The sequence below is a fragment of the Thamnophis sirtalis genome, unplaced genomic scaffold (genome assembly GCF_051295495.1).
Source record: "Thamnophis sirtalis isolate CommonGarterSnake01/CBP01778 unplaced genomic scaffold, rThaSir2_p1.2 scaffold_5, whole genome shotgun sequence".
NCBI lineage: Eukaryota > Metazoa > Chordata > Lepidosauria > Squamata > Natricidae > Thamnophis > Thamnophis sirtalis.
This window is the reverse complement of record NW_028261385.1, coordinates 117871700-117897258: the sequence shown is the minus strand read 5'-3', so window position 1 is coordinate 117897258 and position 25559 is coordinate 117871700. Positions and strand designations below refer to the sequence as shown.

The 25559-nt window shown below is 38.9% G+C and overlaps 1 protein-coding gene across 3 annotated transcripts in view; it reads right to left on the bottom strand.

Annotated features, from left to right (window-relative positions):
* CLIC5 (CLIC family member 5) overlaps positions 1–19857 on the bottom strand; it is a 78366-nt gene extending 58509 nt beyond the window's left edge. The window contains exon 1 of one of the 3 annotated variants that reach the window (XM_014062563.2): positions 19357–19857. In XM_014062563.2, the coding sequence (XP_013918038.2) occupies positions 19357–19785 (429 nt within the window). In that variant the 5' untranslated portion in view covers positions 19786–19857. Of the gene's footprint in view, positions 1–1732; positions 2099–2402; positions 2424–19356 lie in introns of those variants that run through there. The other 2 variants (XM_087716743.1, XM_014062573.2) reach the window with 2 other exon arrangements.
* Positions 19858–25559: the final 5702 nt, after the last annotated feature.

The following is a 25559-nucleotide window of genomic DNA, read 5'->3' as shown; positions in this document are numbered from 1 at the left end:
CTCTGAAGTGCCCAGCACCTGGTCAAACTTATTTACATAACAAGTTCTGATGAAGACTATTGGTTTGAGTCCTTGTGGAAAAAAAACCCCACAGAGAAACCCATCAAAGTCATCATAGTGGCTATCCACTATATGGTTTTAGAAGAATCTCTTTTTGCACTGTGTCTACATCTTGGTTTCAAAGAATCAGAGCTAGGACACCCTCAATCATATCTTTCTTACAATAAAAGAATACTGGTATGAATTGAAATGGTGCCACTAAAATAGGATAAGCCACTCTCTACAGAGTGATACTTGTAGATTATTTGGAAATAGTTGGCTACTCAACTGACTAAATTTAGCTACTCTAAGATGACCCATTAACTAGGCAAGGAAAACAGAGCATCACTTTCAGTCAATATTCTCTAAGATTACCATTGTTTTAGCAAGCTATTTTGTTGACTGATTTATTCTAACTACAGGTAAACATTTGGAACATCAGAGTGACATACCAATGCCAGCAATAAACCAAGACAAAATTTTATCTAATTCCGCAATCAAGTGCTACTTACTTAAGGCCTACCTAGTTTTTCTTTAAAGAGAGTGGGAGTGTTTCACATCAGCAGAACAGAGGGGCAGAAGGACCTTGCCTGGCCTCTTGATCAATAGCTCCAAAGCCCTAAATGCTGTCATGGAAAATTCTGGGAATAGTGGCAATGAGAATTTTGATCTTATGTGGCAATACAGTTCTCCAAGGAGCACAGCATCTGCACCATGCCCGAAATGGGTTCTGCAATGGTAAAGTGCTAATCTGAATATGTAGTTGGGAGTGTTTGCATTGTTTTTGTAGGTTCCAAAGTAATTTAGATTCCGTTTTTATTTCACTAGTTTTTGCTCATGCATGATTGGAAATGATACTATATACATTTTGCACTCCTTTCTTATACTCTGAATGAGCTCATTTTTGCCGTCTTTTTTTTCTCCCTTCCTCTTCCATGCTTGGAGGACAGCATAACATACCCTATCCTTATTGCTTTTAATTGTTGTTACTATTTCTATTTGAAGATGGTTAAAATGCCATGAACTCTACACTTCCAGCACGGTTCCCTATTGTCCCTGTTAGTTATGGCTCTTGAGAGATAAAAGTTCACAATGTCTGAAAGACCATAGGTTTTCTCTCTCTCCCCCCCTCTCTCATGCACACACCACATGCTTATCCTTCTCTGACAGCTGGCATTTTTAATTACCCAATGACTGCAAACATAGGTGATAATGGCTTGCACATGTAAATAAGCAATCAGAAATATACACTAAAAATGTTTCACTTTGTGTCATTTGGCATTTTTATATGAGTGGGTAGTCCGCGTAATTAACCGCTACTAGTCACATTTTGAATAAAATCAGATTATATACATGCAAGTATGAGCCTGTTCCAGGTGGCACATTGTTTTCTGTGCTAACAGATGTTTTACTGCACACATAAAGGTTTCCCTAACATCCTGCATGCTACTAAGGCTGCTTGGGTGCCTCAGGCTCTGTTTTCCTTCCTCAAAGTAAATTCAGAGAGGAAACCACTGTGGCTGGCTTGGCATTCGAGTGAGGAGATGACACTGGAGCAACAAAGACTAAAGCCAACAGCAGGAGGGAAAGCAAGCAAGAACAGGGAAGGAAAAGGGAGAAATTTTGTACTAAAACACAATGGCACTCTGGACACTGTGAATGTCTGCAGCTGACTAAAGAAAGTCTCACCTACCTTGACAAAGAGTTCGATTTCAGGGTCTTTTCCTTCTCCATTGGCAGGAGATGAGTCGCTCATTTCTGATCGCCCCAGGCAAGGAGCTGTTCTCCTTGCTCTGTAAAGGGTCCAGGGCCAGCACGGCTTCGCCTTTTACCCACCGCACTTGGAAGGCTTCCTGCTCCTTCTCTACACAATCCCTTTGCTCCTGCTGCTGCTTTTGAAACTTCCACTAACTCAGATAATAATTTTCCTAATTATGAAACTGTAAACAAAATAAACCAGAAAGGACAAGAAAGGCAAAGCAGGAACAGCTTACATTGGTGTTCGGAGCAACAAGTGCTACGGTGCTCTGTGTTGTGTTTCTGAGTGCTCATCTGTCAGAGCTCTGGCTCATGCTGCCAGCCCAAAATAGCCAAGTGCAAGAGAGGAGGGTGGGGTTAATGCACAGCCCGTGGTACCTCAGAACAAACCATTTCTTTTAATCCCATTCTGTCAAAATAGTTCTTTCTTGCACTCCCCTTTCCTGCATGCAGTACTTTTGAAAAACAGTATGTGAGCCTCCTCAAGTCTTCATTTACTCCCCAAACACATTTAGTTGAGGTAAACACAGCTTGATTGCTCTGATCGTTGCAATCACAGAACATTTTCCTGGCACAGAAAGCAAAAAGCCAAAGGCCTCACTCACCAAAGGGTGCTAATTGAATCCTGATATCAAAGAGAACTTTTGTAAAATCCAAATATCCAACTGGGCAGTAGAGAATGGAAGACAACGTGACTGAGCAAAAGGAACGCAAGCAATCACTCTCTGTATTCACAACAATCAGAGATGAGAGATAAGGCACCCTCATGTGGCCACACCTCCACAGCATATTATCTGCCAAAATTCTTCCTGCATTCATGTTTGTGATCTAGTATCAATTCTGGGTGATTCCTTTAGTTTAATTGCTGCAATGCTCCTACTATTGGAAGGTGCTAGACATCTTTGCTCCATCCCTTCTTTTTTACCCATTGGTTGCCATTGAGGGATTCCTTTTGCCTCTTGAGCATTACGGTAAGTTAGTAAGGTGAAGAAACTGTTGGAGGCTACAGGCCTGAGTAAGTTGGGCGAGTTTGAGTAAAAGATACATGAAAATAGTTTGTGTTACTGTTCTTCCATATATACACTACTTTTCCTCCAGCTTCTCAATCAGAAGAAAATGGAACATAATGCTTGCTTCCAAATAGAGCCCAGACTATGTTCTCTACGAGTATCCTCATTGTAACTTTATTCATACAGTAGCAGGCCAACAACCTGCCTCCAGTGAAGGAATGTGAAATGACAAGTCTTTAGAAAAGGTTCCACATATACAAGCTGTGCTGTCTCGTTATATTGCAGACTGCAAACAACAACTCTGAAAATGTAAATCAATCCTCCCTGCTTTAATTGTAGACTTTTTCACATTTCAGTATGTGGTATTTTGATTTACAAATGTTAAACGTCACAAAAACATTAGGATCAGGATTAGTACACAAAATGAGGAATCCCTCTCAGGCTTCATATCTTCTCAGTACCCTGTGGCCTGCTCTCCTCAGCTAATCCTCACCTTCAGGAGTAACGCAATACCTCTCTACTGGCAATGCTGAAATAAGAGTCCATGGCCAGTCGATGGAGCCAGCATTTCCTTCATCTGAGGCAGCAAAGACAGAGTGCAGCAACCTAATAGAACTTTTTGATTTATCCTTCAAACTGTCTTGGAAGAAGCTCCTCCTTCAAAGTAGCATTCAGGTGAGGCAAAGAAATCTAGAGCCAGTAAGTGATGATGGAGGAGCAATGATTTCCTGATTCTGATTGCTCAATACCACACTTAGTCCATAAAACTCTACCATTTGGAGATCTTGGGGAGAAGCACAACTATTGTTAGAGAATATGTAAGTAGCTGGAGGGGGGGTTGTGGGGGATATTCTAAGCTTTTGCCTTTCCTGTCTAAATGTACCTCTTTAAAAACAGTTTTTAAAATAGGATTTTTGGATGTTTATGCATTTAATGCACAATTTTCAAACTGTGGATCAGAATCCCAAGGGATCACAAGTAACTTAAAAACAAACCAAAGAAAATTGATCAGTCTAGCACAGGGCAGTAGTGCTGTCCAAAACAAATTTAAATTCCTTTTGCCTGTGCAAGACTGCATGGGACAGTTGCCTCATAGTGAATAATTGCAGTATGCAAAGTTTGAGAACATCTATGACATCTAGAATATTAATGATTAAAAGGAGATTCCATATATGTTTAATATATGTTTAATGAAATCATTCATATTACTGATGAGGATGTCACATAAGGATGTAGTGGTCAACCAAATTTCTGTATTTCAAATTGAGTCATTCTATTACCCTGACTTCCCATGGGACAAAGCATGGAGATGGCAGGAGTGCCTGTGAGTGTAAGGTTGACTCCCCAATGCAGACTCACTTAAGGAGTCTGCATTGGTGAGGCAGTAACAAGTGAATGAGGCAAATCAAATGACTGAGTTGAGAGACAAATTTCCAAGCTTTATTTCTTCCTTTTAGTGGTTGACAGGATTACCAAATGTAGTTTGCAATAATTCAGAGTTGGAGTTTCTGACTGCAAAAGTAATTAGGTTTAGAGTTAAATGATTTGTTTGGGGTTTTATTTTTAAAGATGGGACTGCATTTGTTTTTTTTTAAAAAACTCATCTTTTTGTTGTGCCCTCCTTTCTTAAGACAAATTAATGGGCACTCAATATTTGAAGCAGATAGGAATGATTATTTATTGTAATATGATATTAAAGATAAAGATCCCAGACTGAATGCCATACAATTATGATTCTATATCTAAAATGGCATGGTAAAAAAAATGTAACTATTAGGAAGGATGATTACCAAAAAAAAAAAAAAAAGCATGTCTCAGTATTTTGAAGCAACTCCAAAATTTGCTGGAGAAGACTTCAATCCTGTTAATCTTGAAGACGTTGGCCAAGACCCTTGGGCTGCAAGTACATACCTTTAGACCTGGATATCAGATCCATGACCTTCCTATGAGGTGCCAAATTCATCCTTGAGTAAAGCGGTCATTCTGCCAGTTCTTAAAGAGTTAATGATCTTTCCCTAGGAAGAAACTGATTATATAGACCTTTTCAGTTGGATTTCATATTGCTTAAGTACTAATATTTAATCTAAGACCCAGGGAGTCACATGTAATTTATGGGATGTCATATTTAGGGGGGGGGGAAAACTGATTAAGCTAGCACTGGCAAGGCAGTAGTGCTGTCCAAAATGCATAGTTTATGTTGACCCTTTTCATTCAGGTTTCAAATTGAGTTAAAATAGACAACACTGACCAGCTTATGGATATCTGGACAGATCAAAATGGGCTAGAGCAGTGGTGGCGAACCTTTTTTGGCACCGAATGCTCAAACTGGAATGTCCGTGCATGGAGCACTGGATACCCAAAGACCAGCTGGCCAGTCCTCATGCATGGGTTGGCCACCTGGTTGTCAGCATTCCAAATATCATGCAAAATTAAATCAGAGTCCAAGGCAGAGCTATCCTTAAAGTTCCAATTTAATAAGACGGACATGTTGGCACAAACTGTGGAATCCCAAATCTAAAAGCTTCCTGGGATTCCACCCAGTTGAAAGTTCATGATCTTATCCCCACACCCATAAATCCATCACATGGTCCAATCTTCTTTGGCCACGCTGGCATTTCCACCCATCTAGTTCCGGTCAGATGCAGAGGTGTGGAGACAAAAGATGACCTTGGGCTTCTAGAAAGGAATGACAAAAACACATTCTACAATTCTACTCCTTTCTATTCCCCCTCCCAATTACTACACTAATGAAACAGCATAGAAAAATAATAGTGTGTGTGGCAGGCCAAAAGGAATATAACTGCAGGCCTGACACTGGTTTTTGGATTTATGGCGCACAGATGCATGCTGGCCAACTAGTCTTCGTGCACATTGGAGCGCTGGAAACCTGAAGAGCAGCTGACGATGGCACACATGCCCACAGAGCGGACTCTATATGCCATCTCTGGCACCTGTGCCATAGGTTCACCATCACGGGGCTAAAGCATCCAGTCTGATCTTTTTTAATCTCTCAACGGCTTTCAACATCCTCAGTCATGGTTTCCTTCTGGATTGATTCCAGGGTCTGGGAGTGGCTTGGCACATATTGTGATAGTTCTTCTTCCTAGAGGAGCAATTGCAATCAATGGTGGCAGGACAAGAAAGATCTAGCCCTAGATTCTGCTTTGCAGGGTCTTACAAGGCTCCATACTTTCTCCACTCCTATTTAACATCTACATTAACTGCTGGGTGACATCGTCTATCAGCATGGGATTAGGTATCATCTCAACTATATATCTTTATCTCTAGTGTAATGAGTGATCTTGCTAAGGATCTTTCTCAATCCTTAGAGATTACAAGATTTTATGAGAACAGGCAGTGAAGTTTCCTGAATCAGAAGACTTTTCAACTTTTGCTCTGGACAGAACTGGCACACAATAACCTCTTGGATTTGTGGTTCCTGATAAACAGCAAATGGCAGCCATGGCAAGAAAAGCCTTTGCACAAATACTTGTAAATTAATAATAATCCTGGTGGCACAGTGGTTAGAACCCAGTATTGCAGGCTAACTCTGCCCACAGTCTGGAGCTCAATCCTGCTGGGGCTCAAGATTGACTCAGCCTTCCATCCTTCAGATGTTGGTAAAATGAGGACCCAGATTATTGGAGAAAATATTCTGACTGTGTAAAGCACTCAGAGAGGGTTGTAAAGCATTGTGTGGCAGTATATAAGTGTTAAGTACAAGTGCAATTGCTAAATTGATTGTGCCCATTCCTGGAGCAGGCGAGTCTTTTCACAGTCATTCATGCCTTTGCTTATCTCCCAACTAAACTGTAATAATGTATTGTTCTGTCATTGAATGCCAACCAGAAGCTTAACTGAACCACACAATGTGGTGACATGGATCACTAAGAACACATCTTGGTACACCAATGTAATATCCTTGTTTTATGAATTTTACTCAATAAGCTTCTGAGTATAATTCAGGCTGCTGAATTCCATCTGTACACTCCTCCTCCATCCCAGGGCCAGGCTATTTGTAGAACTGCCTTTTTCCAATTGTTTCTGACTATTCCACAAAATCCAAAAAGTTGAGCATGGTCTAGGACCTCTCTGTAAAGCAATGTCATCTCGTGAGGCTCAGGAGGCAAACCTTCTCTGTTGTAGCACTTGCCATCTGGTATAACATAACCCCTGAAATCTGGTGGCCCCACCTGTTGACTGTCCACAAGACTTTGAAGATCTGATTTGGTAATGGGCCAGAGTGGTGGATAAGCCATCTGTAGTGGGTAGAAACTGAATGATTGTGGGCTTGCCTCAGTTACATAATTCTTTGGTTGTGATTTGTTTTCTGTATTAGTGCTGATAAGATTTTCAACCTTTGTTAGCCACACAAAGATACAATTTACAAGTTGGGCTTTATAAATTAAAATATAAATTGATCCATAAAATAAACAAGACTTGATAAGACTTTCCATGACGAACTAATCGTGTTTATGCAGTATGTAGGGAGAGTGCATCAAGAACTAATGGCATTCTCATAAGAAAAGCCAGCTAGGCACAACAATCTCAAAGTATTGTTCAGATCTCTTGAGGATGACAAATTTCAAGAGAAAACAGTCTCTATTCTCTTCATCTTGTGCATATTTCTTTAAAAAAATTGTACCAGAGATCACTATTCTGATTTGCTTGTTCTTTGAATGTTCCATTCTCTCATATTACAACCACTTCTTTTTACTTTTATCCAAAGCAACCGTAGGCAGTGAAGAGAATAACTTAGCTAGATTTGCAATTACTTCATTTGATTAAGATGTTTATTCAACAGCATACTACAATTTTAATTTGGAATCCATCACTTGTCCAAAAAGAATGAAGTTTTTGTAAGAATTCAACAATAACCTACAAGCACATGACTATTTGCTGATGGCACACCAAATAAGAATAACATGTTTGGAAAGTGCTATCTAGGACTTTTATTCAATATCTTGGTTTGTTGCTGACTTTAAGGTTCTATCTAACAACATTGTGGGAATATGTCATTTAAGATTTGGGGTCTAGTTATCGCTATGACATGGATGACATCCAACTTTTCATATCATTCTGTACCACCACAAAAACATAGTATATCTTGGCATACTATTCCTATATGTAGCCATTATTAGTAAAAGGTATGAATGAACTACCTCAGAAATATACTCAACAAAATTGTACCAGTACTACCACCTCTGCTTTATTCTGTTGCTCCTTGCTAAACAAGGTATAAATATCCAGTTCATTTTAATCTCATCAAACACATCCAAATCAATTCTGTACTCTGAATGACTTTTTAGGATATGCAGAGGTCAAAATGCTTATAGGGCTCTCTAAATTTCTTCTGGAAGCAGATTCTTAATTAAACAATAAGAAAAAATAAGAAAATATTTTAGAATGCTAAGATTCAGCAGTTATCTAAGCTCAGTAATTAAATATCTGCTGTTTTTGAGTTCCTCCCTAAGAACTCAAGAACTTTAACCTGAGCAGTTTTGCATATCCCTGCAAAGTGAAAGTATTACTCCCTATCTCAACCCAAATCACTTACCCCATGCTTTTCAGAGAACATCCAGTACCTTGATATGAAGCAAACGTTTTATTTTGTGTGACTGCAGGAATATTATTTAAAAGATTTAACTGTCATTATAAAGGAACCATTTAATTTGTATCAAGTTGAAAGAATGCTGTTTATAGCATAATTTACAAATGTCAACAGAATTCATTTTCCAGTAACTACATCTAAAATGGCAGCTACTTAATCTAGATTTAACAATGATGTGTTAATTTTAGAGGATTGAAGAAACATTAGTCTTTGTTCCAATGCCGCTCATGTCTAAATTTAAGATCATCTGGATCTGGCTTGTACACATCTAGATGCTAAAAGGATTTGCAAATCTGCTACATTAGAAGCACAATGTGACATCTTGTATAAAATTCAGAAATATTTGTTACGGTCACTGACAGACCATCAATTGAGCATGTCAAACTTTCAAGGAGCTTCATATTTTACTTTTCCTTATCAAATTTCAACTCGTCTATTCATTTAACTGCTTCTGTTTTTTTTATTAGTGCCAATTCCTGATTTGTTTCTACAACAACACTAAATTGTAAAAATATCAGCAAAACAGTGTCTGCCACATTATGCCACAATGTTACTTTAGTCAATACATTATCTTCAATGTGGTTAGGAAACAAATAGTGCATTCTCAAGTTACTGTAAGAAATAACTTCATTTAGATAGTCGGGGGTGTTGCCTATCAATCCAGAACTACAAAGGTTTAAAATTACACACCACAAATGAATATTAGGGCTTCCTTTTGCAAGAGTTTCATTATAGTTTCTCCTCCAAGGAGTAGACAACTGAATATGATCACACCCATTAATAATAAAACAGCAGCAGCTCTGGAAGCGGAGTTGTAACATTTTGTGCAATAAAGCTTTATTGTATCTTATCTTTAAGGCACTCTCACATTTCTTGGGCCTAAGCTATGGCTTGCTTCAGAGCAAAGATTAATTCTTGATAAGATAAGCATGAAGTCACATATGTAATTGTCTAATAAATTCATTTTAATAGTAACTTCCCTGTAACAAGAACTTATCATTTCTGGGAGTTCTAAACAGAGGAGATCCAACAGATTCACGCTTTGCAAAACTACTGGGTGAATATTAAGTCTGTAACAGTGTAATGCCCTTTTCATCCTCCCTTATTCTTTGAGCAATATACAGTGACACAGCTCAGAGAAACAGAGAATTTGTGAAGTTTGGCCAACCAGAGCTGTCATATCCTGAGACTGCATTCAATTGGTTCACCGACAAAAGGGCGAACGACAAAACCACGCCCGACTAAACCGCGGTGACAAAACCGCGTGTTCTAAAGCGCTCCGATGAATGAGCACTGAATCGCGTCGGCAACAGCGCAACCTAACCCTAAACCTAACCCTAAACGTAACGCTAAACGTAACGCTAAACCTAACCCTAAACCTAACCCTAAACGTAATGCTAAACCTAACCCTAAACCTAACCCTAAACGTAACGCTAAACCTAACCTTAACCCCTTACCTTAACTTAAATCGCCCCTCTGTCGACTGAAATCGCCCTTCTGTCTCCGCGCTGTTGTCGCCACGCTGTTGTCGGCGCGTTGATGACGTCGCGGTTTTAGCGACGCGGTTTAGTCAGCGCGGTTTTGTCGTTCGCCCTTTTGTCGGGTCACGCATTCAATTTATGGTGGGAATGAAATCAGAGGCACTAGTGGAAAAGGCTACAAAACCTAGGAGATGGATCTGAAGAGCTTGTTCTCATAATCTTTATGAGAGATTCTCTACATTTTAAAATGGCAGCAGCAAACCTCAAAATTAAGTCATTATGTTTTAAGAAATAGCCAAAACCTTGTAAGATCGTTAACACATTGAAATGTCACCATTTCACATAAATTGTTTTCTATGTAACTTTATTGGATTTAAAAACAAATACAGGAATAAAATATAAAGCAAGAAGGAAAAGAACTGAAAAAAAAGGGGATGAAAAGGATAAAAATACAAAAAAATTTAAAAAAAAATGACTTGCAACTTTCTTTGTTACAGATATAGGTAAAATATATCAATTCTTACTCTTATTTTTATAATCACATATATAACATTAATGTAGAAAATTGACAAGATCATATTGAAGGATGCAGTTAATCAGATTCCCTGTAAAACACTGTAAATAAAACACCCTACTGTCATGAATATGAAAGTTGCCTCCATTCTGTACTATGTACGCATGTGAAGTGGGGAGGGTGATCTCTGCTTCCACTTTCTGGATTATGGACACCGATTCACTGATCATGTGCATATCATGACAAAGAAGCCACAGGAATGTTATCAATGTATTTAGAAAATAAAATGTCCATTTTAGAATCAGTAAGAGATTCTGCCGCAGTAATATATATATACATACATACATACATGTATGTATGTATGTATGTATGTGTCACAACCCCTGGTATGCCCAAATATTTATTTATTTATTTATTTATCAGCACAAATACAACACACACACACACACACACACACACACATGTGTGTGTGTGTGTGTGTGTGTGTGTGTGTGTCTTTTTTTGCTGCTGTTTATCATAACAGCTTGCAGAGGGCACTGTTTTATTGTTTTAAAAGATTGGTCTGAAAAAATAAAAAAGTTCAAAGAAATGGGATATCTAACCACAAACCTTTTTGTACAGTTTGGCCAATTTCTCAGTAAATAGTTTATCTGTAACAGAGCTGACCACGTAGCAAACAGGAATTCATAAGAGGGGAGGGGAGGAGGGAAGAAGGAATGAAGAAAGGATGTTCAATCTTGTAAGCTTCAAATTTTGGGGTCAGAGAAGAATTCATTGCTTGGTGCCAAGTTAGGATTACCAAGTATTATTCTTTTAAAAAACACTACCATAACTCTGGAATGGTGTATGTTTTAATGAAGAGATTTTGCATGACAGCAAGATGGCACACAGACTTGAAAAGCGAAGGAAGAAAGTTGGAGGGAGTGATTGGGAACAAAGCTGTGCTACCCTCTTTAATAATAGACAAGTAATTACGGACATTTTAGATCTTCTTAAATCTCTGGCTGAAAAGTTTAAAAACCAGCTTGTCTATGAAATGCCAAGTATATTGTAACTCTATGCCAACTCCTCTGATTCCTTTTGAAAGGTGTACCAATCTGTAGTAGAGCTGCAGTTGCATTAAAAGAAAGGAAAATATGAAAATTCCTGTGGCTTTCAGGAAATAGGTGGTGAAAATCAGGATCCCAAGATCTGGGTTCTGGCTTACTGATGGCCAAACTTAAAAGGGAACAAAGTCAAAGCTAGAAATATCTACTTCTTGTTATATAATATTACATAACATAAACCTTGGAGTTGTAACTAGAAGTAATTTCCTTTCAACAAATCTAGATAAATAGAAATATCATTGTCTATCTGACCCTCCTAACTGGAAATGGCTCTGAATCACACAGAAAAACCCTAAAGCATTTTGTCATCACATGGGGCACTTCAATTAAATACAAAAGATAATCAATTAATTCCAAAGTACTATTGAAACTTAATTGTACATGAAGTTCATCCATAGGTATTTTCTATTTTCTACTTATTAAATTATATCATATCTTATCCTATAACTATTGTATTTTACCCTACTCTTATTTTAAATTGTTTGTATAGGATTTTATTGGTGATATGTGTTTGAACCTTGTGCTTTGATATGGCATATAGGCTAATCAATAAAGCTGTAATCTAATCTACTTGATAACTTAACTTGTTGAATTTTAATATGCCACATTAAACCTAGCATGACTCTTAAAAGGAAAAATGTTGTGTACCCTGCTTTGAAGGAAATGGGTCTAAATGTGGATAAGTGGAGGCTATAGTGAGAGAGGTAAGACCAAACACTGAATTGGCTTTGAAAATAAACTGAAGAACTTTATTAAAAATAAGATAACTTATGAGTCCATTAAAAATAAATAGGAAGAAGCTTGCTCAAAATAAAAGTTGTGATTCTCCACAGGATTCAGGTTAATGCCCAGAATGTTGGTAGTTCAAGTTGGTGTAATGTTAAACAAGCTGAAACAATAAACTTGAAATACTGTATTTCAGTAAGAATAGAGGTGATAAACCAATAAGATGTCCAAGCAAACCTGATGGGTCAACCCAAATGAATAGTGCTGGCCCAAAACAAGAATGTTCACCATGATAAGAATGTGGAATCATCAGAAGTCTCATTTCTTTCAAATACTAAGTTGTGGTCTCTTAGATTCTGTTCTGTAATAAAAATATTGAGTTTGATTATCTTCAGGAGGAGTGGTTAGAATGCAGTATCTCAGGAAAACTCTGCCCATATCTAGGAATACGATTCTGACTGGCTCAAGGTTGACTTAGCCTTCCATTCTTCCAAGATTGGGAAAATGAGAACCCAGATAGTTGGGAGCAGTATGCTAACTCTGAAAAGTGCTTAGAGAGGGCTATAAAATCACTATGAAGTGGTATATGTCTAAGTGATATTGCTGCTGCTGATATCTGAACCAGGTTTTAAAACAAAAGAAGAAAGCCGCTATTTCCTTTTTGAAGTCCTAGATGACTCTAACCTTACAGTCCCAGATTGTAAAGGATTTCTTCAGTATGTACCATCTCCTTTCAAATTAAGCCTATAGATATCTTCCTATTGAAACCATGAAGTCATGGCAGTTATTGCATTTCATATTGTTATGATATAATGTAATTTCTTAAATTAACTTTTGTTTCAAATTAAAATTGTACATTACAAGCTTATTTTGAATATTTGTTAATTATGTTTAAGTTCAAGTTTTCTTCATCAGCATGAGATAGTGGGAATGCCATTCCTATCTCAATTTCCCTTTCCTCAGCAATCCTGTGGAGTAGGTTGGGCTCAAAAATGATGGACCCAAAGTCACTGAAAAGCCCCTGGCTTGTGATGAACTTAGATCCCCTTAATCATATTATCACACTGGCTTTTTAAACTTGCTTGTTCATTAAAATTATTTTCTCCCAATCCTTATTCTGACAACTTGTAATATGCAATAGTAATTTCATATAATATCCAACAGTTTAATATTTCAGTCATTTTACTTTGCCTCTCCCCGCCCCCCAGCTCCCTCTCTCTCTTGTGAATAGGTTCTTTGCTGTGAAGGTGATATGGGAAAGCTATTGAGAACTAATACTATTTTACACATAAAAGCCTTGTAAATGTACTGACATTAAGCTACCCATGTTTGCTCAAAAATAAGACCTGGTCTTATATTTTGGGGGACTCCAAAATAAGTACTGGGGCTTATTTTTGGTGAAACGTGATTTCAGGATAATCAGCTGGACTGGGTGCCCCACCCACCTGGCGCACAAATAAAAGGTGGCAAGCACACGGGAGCCAACATTGTGCAGCAGCAGCTGCAGCCCATTTCCTCCTTGGTCAGTGCACTCTGGTGTTGCATAGCCCATGCAACACAGGTAAATTGATTACCTGTCCAAGCAGCAGACTGTGACAGAGGCACAGGTGGGAGGCATGCAACCCGGATGTGCCACATGGGCCACAGGAAAACCAAGAGACAGTGTGCCGGAGCAGGTGGGAGGTCACAGGAGGCTCATTTTCACGTAGTGGCACTGTCAGAGGATGGTAGCAGAGGCATGGGGGGGAAGGCATGCATCTCATCTTTGTGTCTCTTGGCATGCCTGCAGTCTGTGCGGAACATTGGGAATCATCTGCCTTCCCCCCTCATACCTCTGCTTCCATCTACTGCTGTTGCTGGTACTGCCGCACAAAGACAAGCCTTTTGCAGCCACCAGCCCACTCTGGCCCACTGTCTCTTGGCTTTCCCGTGATCCACACAGCACATCCAGATCGCATGTCTCGCCCCATCGCTGTCTCTGCCTGCTGCTTGGACAGTTAATCAACTCACTTGAACTGCACAGGCTGCAGCTGCTGCTGCACATTGTTGGTTCCTATTTACTCACTGCCTCCTGTGCTGGCCATGCCCACCCCCTTCACTAGAGCATATTTTTGGGTAGGGCTTATATTAGGTGCACGTATAAAAATCAGGTTAGGGCTTATTTTCAATGTACGTCGTATTTTCAGAGAAACACAGTAAGTCATAAAATGATTTGTTTAGGTTTGGCTTAATGAGTGAATCTAATGATTGTTGCTCATAAACCATACTTTAGTCTAGCATATTGCGAGAATTGGTCAATTATAGTTCAATAAATCATAGTTAAACAAAATAGGATTGAGTAGTGTGAAGTACAATGCTGAAAGATAAGGACAATCTTAAAATAGATGAAGCAAACTACTCCTTCTTTGGCCAGTTTATGTTTTGCTTTTTCAATGATTAATCTCTTGGGAAGAAAGGGCCTAACTTTTCAGTGGCACCTGAAGAACAACACCTTGATATGGCATTAAGTTTGTTATGACATAAGATAGGCAAAAGCAATCCATGTGAGCTATATGCAGTCCTCAAACTAATTTTACCACCTAAGAGTCTCCTGGAATTGCACAATGAAAGAAGTTGCATGAAGCCCACAGGTAGACAGCAATGCCTTCTGCGTGATGGCAGCAGCTTGGGGATAATCTGGCCAAAAGCCAATTATCATTAGTCAGTAGACCAGCAAGATGTTGGTGTTATCTCCTCCTGATCTCTTACCAGTGGTGGGTTTCAAAACTTTTTCGAACCTGCTCTGTGGGTATAGCCTCCTTTGTGGAGTGGCTTGCTGGCCATGTGACCTGGTGGGAGTGGCTTGCCGGCCATGTGTTCTCTCTCTCTCTCTCTCTTTCCTTCCTTCCTTTTGTCTCTTTCTCCCTTTTTTTTCTTTCATCTCTCTCTCACACTTTTTCTTTCTTTCTTCCTTCCTTCCTTCCTTCCTTCCTTCCTTCCTTCCTTCCTTCCTTCCTTCCTTCCTTCCTTCCTTCCTTCCTTCCTTCCTCTTTCTCACTCTGTGTGAGTCTGTCTGTCTGTCTGTCTGTGTGTGTGTGTGGTGGGTTTCAAAAAATTGTGGACCCTCTTCTGTAGGTGTGACCTGCTTTCTGGTGGAACCTCTTCTAACCGGTTCGGTAGATTTGATGAACTGGTTCTTACCGAACTGGTGCGAACTGGTAGAAACCCACCTCTGTCTCTTACCCATGTGTAATAATTGCATATGGGAGCCTCTGATAAACTGAAGAGGCTGGACCTAGTGTAGGCAATCTCTAAAAGGCCTAGTCGATATGTAGCCTGAGCCTGTAAAATACCTCAACTCCTGCTAGAAGAGAATTATATTTGTCAGAAACAGAGTAAAAAATTAGAAAGCACATTCTTCTATTATTATATTTGTAAGCAGAATATGAGTGTTATTTCTCCTTGAAAAATTGAATAATCAATCATTAACAATATGATACCTCAATTTAATATGCAAATTATTTTGTTCAATAAACTATTGTTAACTTATTTTACATAATAAACATTGGATTAGGTGTCTTCTACCTATTCATGAAATCATGGAAATATGATCCATGAACAGAGACTCTAATTTGGGAGTCATTTCATTTTGTATTTAAAACATAACCTATGGAAACCTTTGTTTATGTTTAGCAAGTTCAAACTTGTTTCAAGCACTCAGAAACTATTTGTTTCTATTTGTCTTCTAGTATCTGCAAATAAGCTCTGAATAATGAACTGGTATGATAGAAATACCAGTACCATACTAGGTACAGAATGGAATTCAGTCTTTACCTCATAGTCTTTCCAAAGTAAGTAGGAATAGAACTGTGCTGCTAAATAGCTTTTTAAATATAATTTTCCCCCAATCCTTCCATAAAATATTATATCCATTACAGTTTAAAGAAAAATAAACTGAAAAAAACACAATGACTTGTTAATTGCTATAAATGAAACATTTAAAAGTATATTCACACAACAAACATGAATTTCAGATAATGACCTGATAACTGAGAAGTGTAACAACAGCTGAGTCTATAAATTAGCATGTGTATACTGTACTTATACATCACGTTTCGTTCAGATTATTTCTTCAGAAATAACCTGAATACTATTATCACCACTGAAACAAAGCTACATTTTATAGAATTGCACTCTGAACTATTAAAATATCAGAAATAAAATATATTTTACTACCAACTGGTAAGAATATTTATAACTTTAACAAAATAGCAGTTGTTAGGAACCTTGGAAATCTTAAAGTCCAACCACTTGCTCAAGCAGGAAACTTTATACTGTTTCAAATAAATGATTGTCCAATCTCTTCTTAAAAACCTCCAGTGTTGGAGCATCCACATCTTCTGGAGGCAAGTCATTCAACCTATTAATTGTTCTGTCAGGAAATTTCTCCTTAATTTTAAGATGATTCTCTTCTTGATTAGTTCATTTCTACAGTTCTCAATTCCTACAGAATTAAAATACCAAATGTGCACCAAGGAAAGAAAATGTTGTTTTCCTAAAAAAATCTTTTTTTAAAACTATTCCCTTATGTCACTAACATAAAGCCTCATTAAATTGTGTAGATTAACAGATTAGATTAATTAAAAGATTAATATTTTAATTCTATTAACATTTCCACTTATAATAGAAACGTAGCACATTGAAGGCTAGCAATCACTATTACATTTTAAAATGTGATAGAACTTCAACTAACTTTTCTCAGTCTTATAGTGAAAAGTAAACTTGTTGAAATTCCTTTTTCTGCACTATTTAGAAATAGATGAATTCTGCCTTTTCTTGTACCTGATAACATAGTTACAATCTTAAATTATGGAATAAGAACCCATAGATGTACCAAAGCTCTACCCAGATTACTTTTCATGTGGGAGATTATTCTATAGCAGGGGTGTCAAAGTCAATTTCATTGAGGGACGCATCAGGGTTGCTTTTGACCTCGAGGAGGAGGAGGCATGGCCAGGGTTGGCATGACAAGCTCGATGTCACTCATGTCGGGGGTGCCTGTGGGGCCCAAGTGCTCTGCCAGAGAAAATGGGCTCCCAACCTTAGTTTTCGCTGTCAGAGGCACCACAGGCTGGTCCTTTGTTGTTTCCACAACGGCCCAGATCTAAGCACCCCACGGCCCAGATCTGTCCCCCAGGTTTTGAGTTTGACACCTCTGTTCTATAGGGAAAAATATATTTTCTAACACCATGCAAGTATAGCCAGGTAATTTAAAATATAGTCCCAGGCATTTCTACTGAGAAGTAAACTCCATTAATTTCAATTACTTTCTCCAAGGACAGTGATTACAAGATTGCAGCCAGCATAATTGTGTATAGAGAAGCAGAATTGCAAAAACACATTCTGCATAATTTGTGGAATAGATTAACTTCTGAGCATGCAATCAAGGAAATGGCTTTTGCTTTTCTCCTCTGTGAGTACCAACAAATATATATCCTTAACTTCTGTATGCTTCCTCTGCAATAACTGAATGGCAACAAGGCTCTGTTTCTACTCAAAATAAATTGGAAAACTGATATTCACACCTTCTCTTTCATACAGTGTTGGAAAAAGCACTAAATTGGCTTAAGTACTGTCAAGTCTACACCGTATTTTTCGGAGTATGAGACGCACCAAGGTTTTGAAGAGGCATTTTTTTAAAAGTAGGTAGGTAGATAGAGGGATAGAGAGGGAAAGAAAGAAAGAGCAATACAGTAGATAGGTAGGTAGGTAGAGAGAGTAGTTAGGTAGGTAGATAGGTAGGTAGGTAGGTAGGTAGGTAGGTAGGTAGGTAGGTAGGTAGGTAGGTAGAGGGATAGAGAAATAGAGAGAGAGAAATACAGTAGATAGGTAGGTAGAGAGAGTAGGTAGGCAGGTAGGTAGGTAGAGGGATAGAGAGAGAGAGAAATACAGTAGATAGGTAGGGGGGAGGGAGAGTAGGTAGGTAGGTAGGTAGGTAGGTAGGTAGAGGGAGAGAGAGAGAGAAAAAAATACAGTAGATAGGTAGGGGGAGAGAGAGTAGATAGGTAGGTAGGTAGGTAGAGGGATAGAGTGAGAAATACAGTAGATAGGTAGGGAGAGAGAGAGAGAGAGTAGGTAGGTAGGTAGATGTTTCCATGTGTATTTATCCATGTGCTGGAGAAGGAAATCGCTGACAAACCTTAAGACTTTTTTTCTGCTGGCACAGCACTTGAGCAATGTAATTCTCATCAGTTAAAGAGTTTTTGCACTCTGCAAACCTCTGAAAATGAGCCTGTATTTTTTTCAAATAAAAGGCATGAATAGCCTGGGGGGGGGGCTTGCAGAGTGCTGGGGGGGGGGATGAGCAAAAAATGGCCCATTTTTCACAAAAATGGCCCTGTTTTTTGTCAAAAAAAATTGCATACATAGCCTTATGGAGGCTTAGAGAGTGCTGCTGGGGGCTGGGGGGGGCAAAAAAAGTGGCCCATTTTTTGAACATTTCTGGCCTCCCCAGCCCCCAGGAGCTCTCTGAAAGCCTTCATAAGGGTATGCACGGTCATTTTGGTGAAGGGGGTAGGGCTTCGGGAGGCAAAAAATGCTGTATTCAGTGTATAAGACGCACCCAGATTTTCAGCCTCTTTTTTGAGGAAAAAAGGTGTGTCTTATGCTCCGAAAAATATGGTCCTTTTCTCAACAAACTCAGGCAAGGAAAAAGCTATGATAGAGCACAGCAATGACTTGAAAGTGCATATGAAGCTTGTACAGGTATCACAAAATTTTAATATTCTGAAAGAAGCTTAAATAACTCAACAAAATATTCAAAATATTTTCCACCAATTTTTGCATGCTTTCTCAGTGAATCTTATTCTCTGAAAATCAGATGTAGGATTGCAAGCTATCATTAGCTATGGGCAACTGCTGTATCCACTTTGATACTAGATAAGGATGAGACGTGCAATATTTCTTACTGGAGTGGTAAAAACATGCAAAAATGTAGTTTAATTCTCCACTAAGCAGAAAAGTAAAATTACAGTCCTATATTGAAGATACTGCTTTTCTCCAAATGTTAGGGAAAAGCTATGTTGCATCTGAGACAACCATAACTGTATTCATGCCTAGCAAAAGAACTTACCTTAACAACAAGGAAAATCTTATGTTCTTCTTCTGGAAAATTGTTGTTCTCTTCTGAATTGTCATTGAAAGGAAATCTGAGAGTATTTCTTGAAGTTTTGAAAATGTTCTCCATAGTCATTGCACTTTCAAAAGCTCTGTCCTCTCTATCTTTGTATTGGTTTTTCTCAAAATCTTCTTGCAGAGAATCTGTTTCTTCCCCCCTTTCAGAGCCATGCTGGGAGGAACAAGAGTTTTGATGGCTAATTTCGTTGCTATTCTCGCATCTAATGTCCATGATGTCTAGCATGGTAATTAAAGAAGGAGAGGTTGAGTCTCCACTGCTCTGATTAGAGACTTGTTCACATTCTCCTTCCTCTAAATTTGGATTTTCATAAAACCTAGCTTCCTCTGTTTTTTCATGTACATTGGTAAGCTGCCCATTTTCCATGACAGACAATTCAATGAATTATCTGTTCCTCTAGGAATTCAAATCAAGCTGCTGATGGTGATAGATAAAATCCCTACTTAAGAGCAAGCAGTGCTTGTGATATGCCTTCTGAACACATTGTTACACCTGAGAAGTTTCCAACAATCATTTACAAGAGCTTTAAATCAATAAACTGCATATCCACTGAAGGCTGACTACTTTTTAACCCTTGCACAGTTTGAAGTGTGAACACTTCTTCTTCAAAATAACTTTGACTCACATATTCTCAGCAGATAGATGGCAGGGGCAAAATATTTTCCTGTGGACCTTTTTCTCCCCTAAGGATCACCATTTCTTTTCAAAAAGCACTTTACCCTGTTTCCCTGAAAATAAGACCTCCTCAGATAATAAGCCCAATCGGGCTTTTGAGCACATGTGCTAAAATAAGCCCTCCCTGAAAATAAGCCCTTCCTGAAAATATTGCAACACAGCAGCAGTCATGAGGTGACCACACTTGCCACCTCCTGCACCTCAAAAATAATAAGACCTCCTCAAAAATAAGGTCAAGTGCTTAATTCAGGGATCAAAAGAAAATAAGACACTCTTATTTTTGGGAAAACACAGTAGAACAATAATTTAGACAATGGATACAAAAATGTGGTGAACAGTCTGAAAAGATTTTTCTAGTTTTGTCAAGATTGTAGGGCTCAATCTTCACAAAACGTGAAGAAAGCAGACACAACATATGAAATGATTCATATTTAGCCATCAAAATAATTTCCTATGAATTTAAGACCTATCTTTCAGAAATAATTTTCACTGCATAACTTTCCGAGAGATCACCGATACAAAAATGAAGTTTTTTAAGTTTCTACTTTTACACACACACACTTTCATCACTGTCCATTTGAGGGAACAGAAACAAGTGCCAGAGTATCTGGCTTGGATGAAGAACCTGCTTACAAAGGCTGTCATTCATTGCTAGGGGTAGAGTCACTAATTTCCTAATGTGTTTTAGTATATTCCTGACACAAACTTCACTAGCAAAAAATTGGGTTGGCCATTATTTATTATCAATGTGCCTCTAACAGCTATGAAATGTAAGAATCTGAGGGACTAAAAGCCGTTAATATTGCTGTTTCAATGTAGAAAAGTTAGTGGCACTTTTTCCATTGGGAAAAAGACTCCAGAGAACATACACCTTTTTTTTCCCCCATTCCAAGGAAATGCAATCAGGAGTCTTATAATATTATTGTCTGGCAGCAACACACAATATTCCAGAAAAACCACTGTAAAGATAATATTATTTCCCTTGTTGTTGTGCATCCTCAGCCAACTGTTTCATCTGCATGCATGCCAAATATCAAGACTTTTAGCAAAAATAATTAAAATGTACAAATTGGAATTAGCTTTAAATTGGGCTTCCTTAATTGGGAAATTAGTAACCAGAGCAAAGTACTATATAATAAAATCTACTTGTATTCTGTGTATGCCAATACAACTGATAGTTATAGAAGATTTTCATAGTACAGAGAAAAGTAATTACCATATTTTTTGGAGTATAAGATGCACCTTTTTCCCTCAAAAAGTGGCTGAAAATCTGGGTGCGTCTTATACACTGAATACAGCTTTTTCTGCCTCCTTCACCAAAATGGCATAGCCTTTAGGCTTATTGAATGCTCCTGGGGCCTGGGGAGGGAAGAAATGAGAGAAAAATGGGCTAGTTTTTTGCTCAATTTTGCCCCCCCCCCCCGAGCCCCCAGGAGCACTCTATAAGCTTCCTAAAGGCTATGCATGCCCCCTTTTTGACAAAAAACTGGCACGTTTTTGCAAAAAATGACCCGTTTTGGAGAGGTCTACAGAGTGCAAAAACTTTTTTTTTTTAATTTGCCTCTTGAAAACCTTGGTGCGTCTTATACTCTGGTGTGTCTTATACTCCGAAAAATATGGTAAGAGTTTAGGCAGAGGAAGAATGCGCAGGTTTAGTTAAGGAAATGATGTGACACAAAGAATTGTACAAAGTCACAAATAATGTAAAATAACTAGACAAAGAAACTAAATGGGAAAAAAACCATGATTTACCATTTTTTGCAGTTAACAATGAGAAGAAACCAAGAAGACCAGAAAGGCAAACAGATAAATTTAAGTTTCAAAGTAAAAAGCAAGAGAGATTTTTCTGCAAACTTTGATGTAATCTGTGTGTGACCCACAGTTACAAAGTTTTCCTAAGATTTATAAAATGGGTTAAAGTACAATTCTGATAAAGGTGCAGTAAGGTGATAAAAAAGGGATCAAAATGCCTTAATATAAACATAATACAAAAGTGGGAAGTGGAAGTTTAGGATAAGGGCAAAGCAAAAACTTGTTAGAAAAGGATCCTGAATTTAGGGGAATTGATGAAGTGAACTGTAATTGCAACAGATTGTTAAATTTAGAGCAAATCACAAAAGGCTAACCTCAGTGTTAGTATACTAAACATGAGTGACTGAAAAATGTAGGAGAAAATTTGTACTACCGGTAATTCTTGTATATGATACTAAGCTTAGCATAAATGAATGAGTGTTAAATATGTTTAAACCTGATGGCATCACTTAACATTTCCTTTGCCAAGGCTAGTTTAAATGTGCTTAAGTGTGAGGTGTTGATTGTAATAGGAGATAGGAATAGACAAAGGATAAGCAATATATAGTTAAAGACATATGTGACTGAAGACAGAATAAACATCAACGAGGAAAGGTACAAATCATAGCTCAGTAACACAGGCTGGGAAAGGTTGGCAACTACAGAGGCTGGTACAGAGGACTGTTTTCAAGATAATAGAACATGATGGACAACTCAGTGGCCTCAGATGTGCACACTACACACAGAAAAGTTACGCTCTTCAGTTCAGCTACCTCCATAGGATTAAACTTTTCCTGGCCATGGAAGACTTAGCACAACCATATAGAAAATGGAAAGTGGGGAAAACCTAATGGCGAACCTATGGTATGTATGCCACAGGTAGCACGGAGAGCCATATTTGCTGGCACGGCAGCCCTCAGTTCCGGCACGCATGCACATGCCAGCCAGCTGAAAGCCTCCGGAGCCTGGGAAGGACAAAAAACAGGCCCCAAAGGCAACCGGAAGTTCATTTTCAAACTTCTGGTTGGGACGTTGGGACGTTTTTTGCCCTCCCCAGGCTTCAGGAAAGCCTCCGGAGCCTGAACCCTCCTCTACACGAGTTGTGTGTCCATGCACAGATGGGAGGGTTGTGTGTGCATAGGCAGGTGGGCGGGCACATGTGCACACACAATAGCACGCACATGCACAATTTTGGCACACCTTTAAAAAATGCTTAGCCATCCCTGACCTAGGGCACCAAAAGAAAAAGATTTAAAAGTCATATGTTAGCTCTTTGAATCAAGAATCTAAAGTCCAACTAGCATATATGACACTGGAGAAACTTTTCTCTATCCAGAACTCTGCCAAAGAAAAAAATGATGTCTTCTGCCTCATGCCATGATTAACTTTGGTCTTGATGATCAACTTATTTCTACATTTAACATACTGGATGGTAGACTAGAAAATTAGAGATTTTGGCTGGATAGCAGAGGAACCAGAGAAGGCAATGGCAAACAAGCTACGTTACATATTATATTTGACCAGTAGATGGAGATATACCAGTACATTTGGATTTCTGTTTGGCTCAGTATCAGGTGGCTAGTCTGTAAACTTCTTATGCAACTATGCCACTTCATCTGACAGCCATAAAATAATGTTGCTTTTCTGGTTTTATTTATTTATTTGTATGGAAACTTGCCACTTCAGTTTCTCACTACCTTAATTGTTTCATAGCTGGCACCTTCTCCCTGGTTACCTAGCCCATAATTTGATACCTTGCACAAAGTTCATGTTTCAGTGGATCTGATCCTCGGCCAGTGTTTTATCTTTAGCTGTAAAGTCAGTTTCCTTCCCTATTGGGGGCTTTTTCCTGAGAAGCAGAGTCACAGGATCTAGTATTTCTTATTTAATATTTAGTGTTGAACACATCCAAGAGACATCTGATCAAAATATTAAAGAAGAAACTGAGAAATTCAATCTTTTTCTGAACATCAAAAAGACCAAGTTCATGACCGCTGTGAAGAATGGAAATATAAAAATAATTGGCTGTGAAGAGATTAAATGAGTGCGTGGATTAGCATGAACTGAGTATGTATCAACAACAACTAAATGCTGATTAGTCCATGCTAGTGTGTTTCCACCTACAGTTGCAAAACTTGGATCATGAAAAAAATAACAAGAAAAAAATTGACTTCTGCAAGCTGTGGGGTTGGAAAAGGCTCATGCATATTCCTTGGACAACAAAGGTGGCAAACAAATAAGTATAGGAAAGTATAAAACCTGGCATAACACTGAAGGCAAAAATCACAAAACTCTGCTTTACTTATTTGGCCATGTCATGTGACTTACGGAAAGTACAGTTATGTTTGGAATAGACAGTACTAAAATAAACAAGTCACCAAAACCACAGTGGCTAGACACTATCAAAGCAGACTAGACAGAGCATAAAACAAGTGAAGTAAGCTATACAAGATTGAAATATGTGGAAGGAATTGGTCCATAGAAGTGCCTAGAATCAGACACGATTGAACAGACAGCATCTTCATGCCCAAGCCACCCATTCTCCTTGACCTTATAAAACATCAGCCAGAGTTAGAAGGGACCTTGTATGTCATCTGGTCAAAACCCCTGCCCAAGCAGGAGACCCCACACGTGATGGTGAACCTATTGCACACGGGCCATAGGCGGCACACGGAGCCCTCTCTGCAGGCACGTGAGCCGTTGCCCAGCTCAGCGTGCGTGCACACCGCCTGCCCGCCAGCTCTTTTTACAGGGTGGGGCATATGCGAGGAGGGTGCACGTGCATGCACAGGGGTGGGGAGAGTGGAGGGCGTTCGTACACATCTGTGCAGGCTTGGGACACACAGGGGGGTCATGCATGCATGCATGGGGGGCACATGTAGTGGTCATGCACAGGGCAGACGAGGCACACATGGGGGGGTCGCAAGTGCATGTACAGGGATGGGGGCAGGGTGGCAAGGATCACAATTACATGTGCAGGGGACACGTGCGGGGGATCTCACGTGCATATGGGGGGACACATGCAGGAGATCTACTCCAATTTTGGACCCAGACATAATACAGGTAAGTTCTCAATTTACAACCATTTAGCAACTGTTCGAAGTTACAATGTCCGTGAAAAAAGTGACATGACTGTTTTTCATACTTGCAATCATTGTGATGTCCCTGTGGTCATGTGATCAAAATTCAGATGCCTGGCAACCAACTCATATTTATGACAGTTGCAATATCCTGGAGTCATATGATCACCTTTGGCAAACTTCTGACAAGCAAAGTGAATGAGAAAATCAGATAACAATCATGTTTCTAACTTAACTACAGTGATTCACTTAACTGTGGCAGAAAAAGTCATAAAAAGGGGGGAAACTCACTTAGCAACTGTCTCAGCAATAGAAAATTTGGACTCAATTGTGATCATAAGTCGAGGATTACCTGTACATCTATATAAATGGCATAAATGGAACTCAGTTATTTTCACTGCCATGGAATGCCAAAGTGCGTGACCCGACAAAACCGCGCTCGACTAAACTGCGCCCGATTAAACCGCGTTGCTGTCATCAACAGGGCGACAACAGCCAGCACGGAGAAAGAAGGGCGCTTTAAATAGCGCTTTGAAAGCAAGCCGATTCAACTTAAGGTAAGGGTTAGCTTTAGGGTTAGGTTAAGGGTTAGGG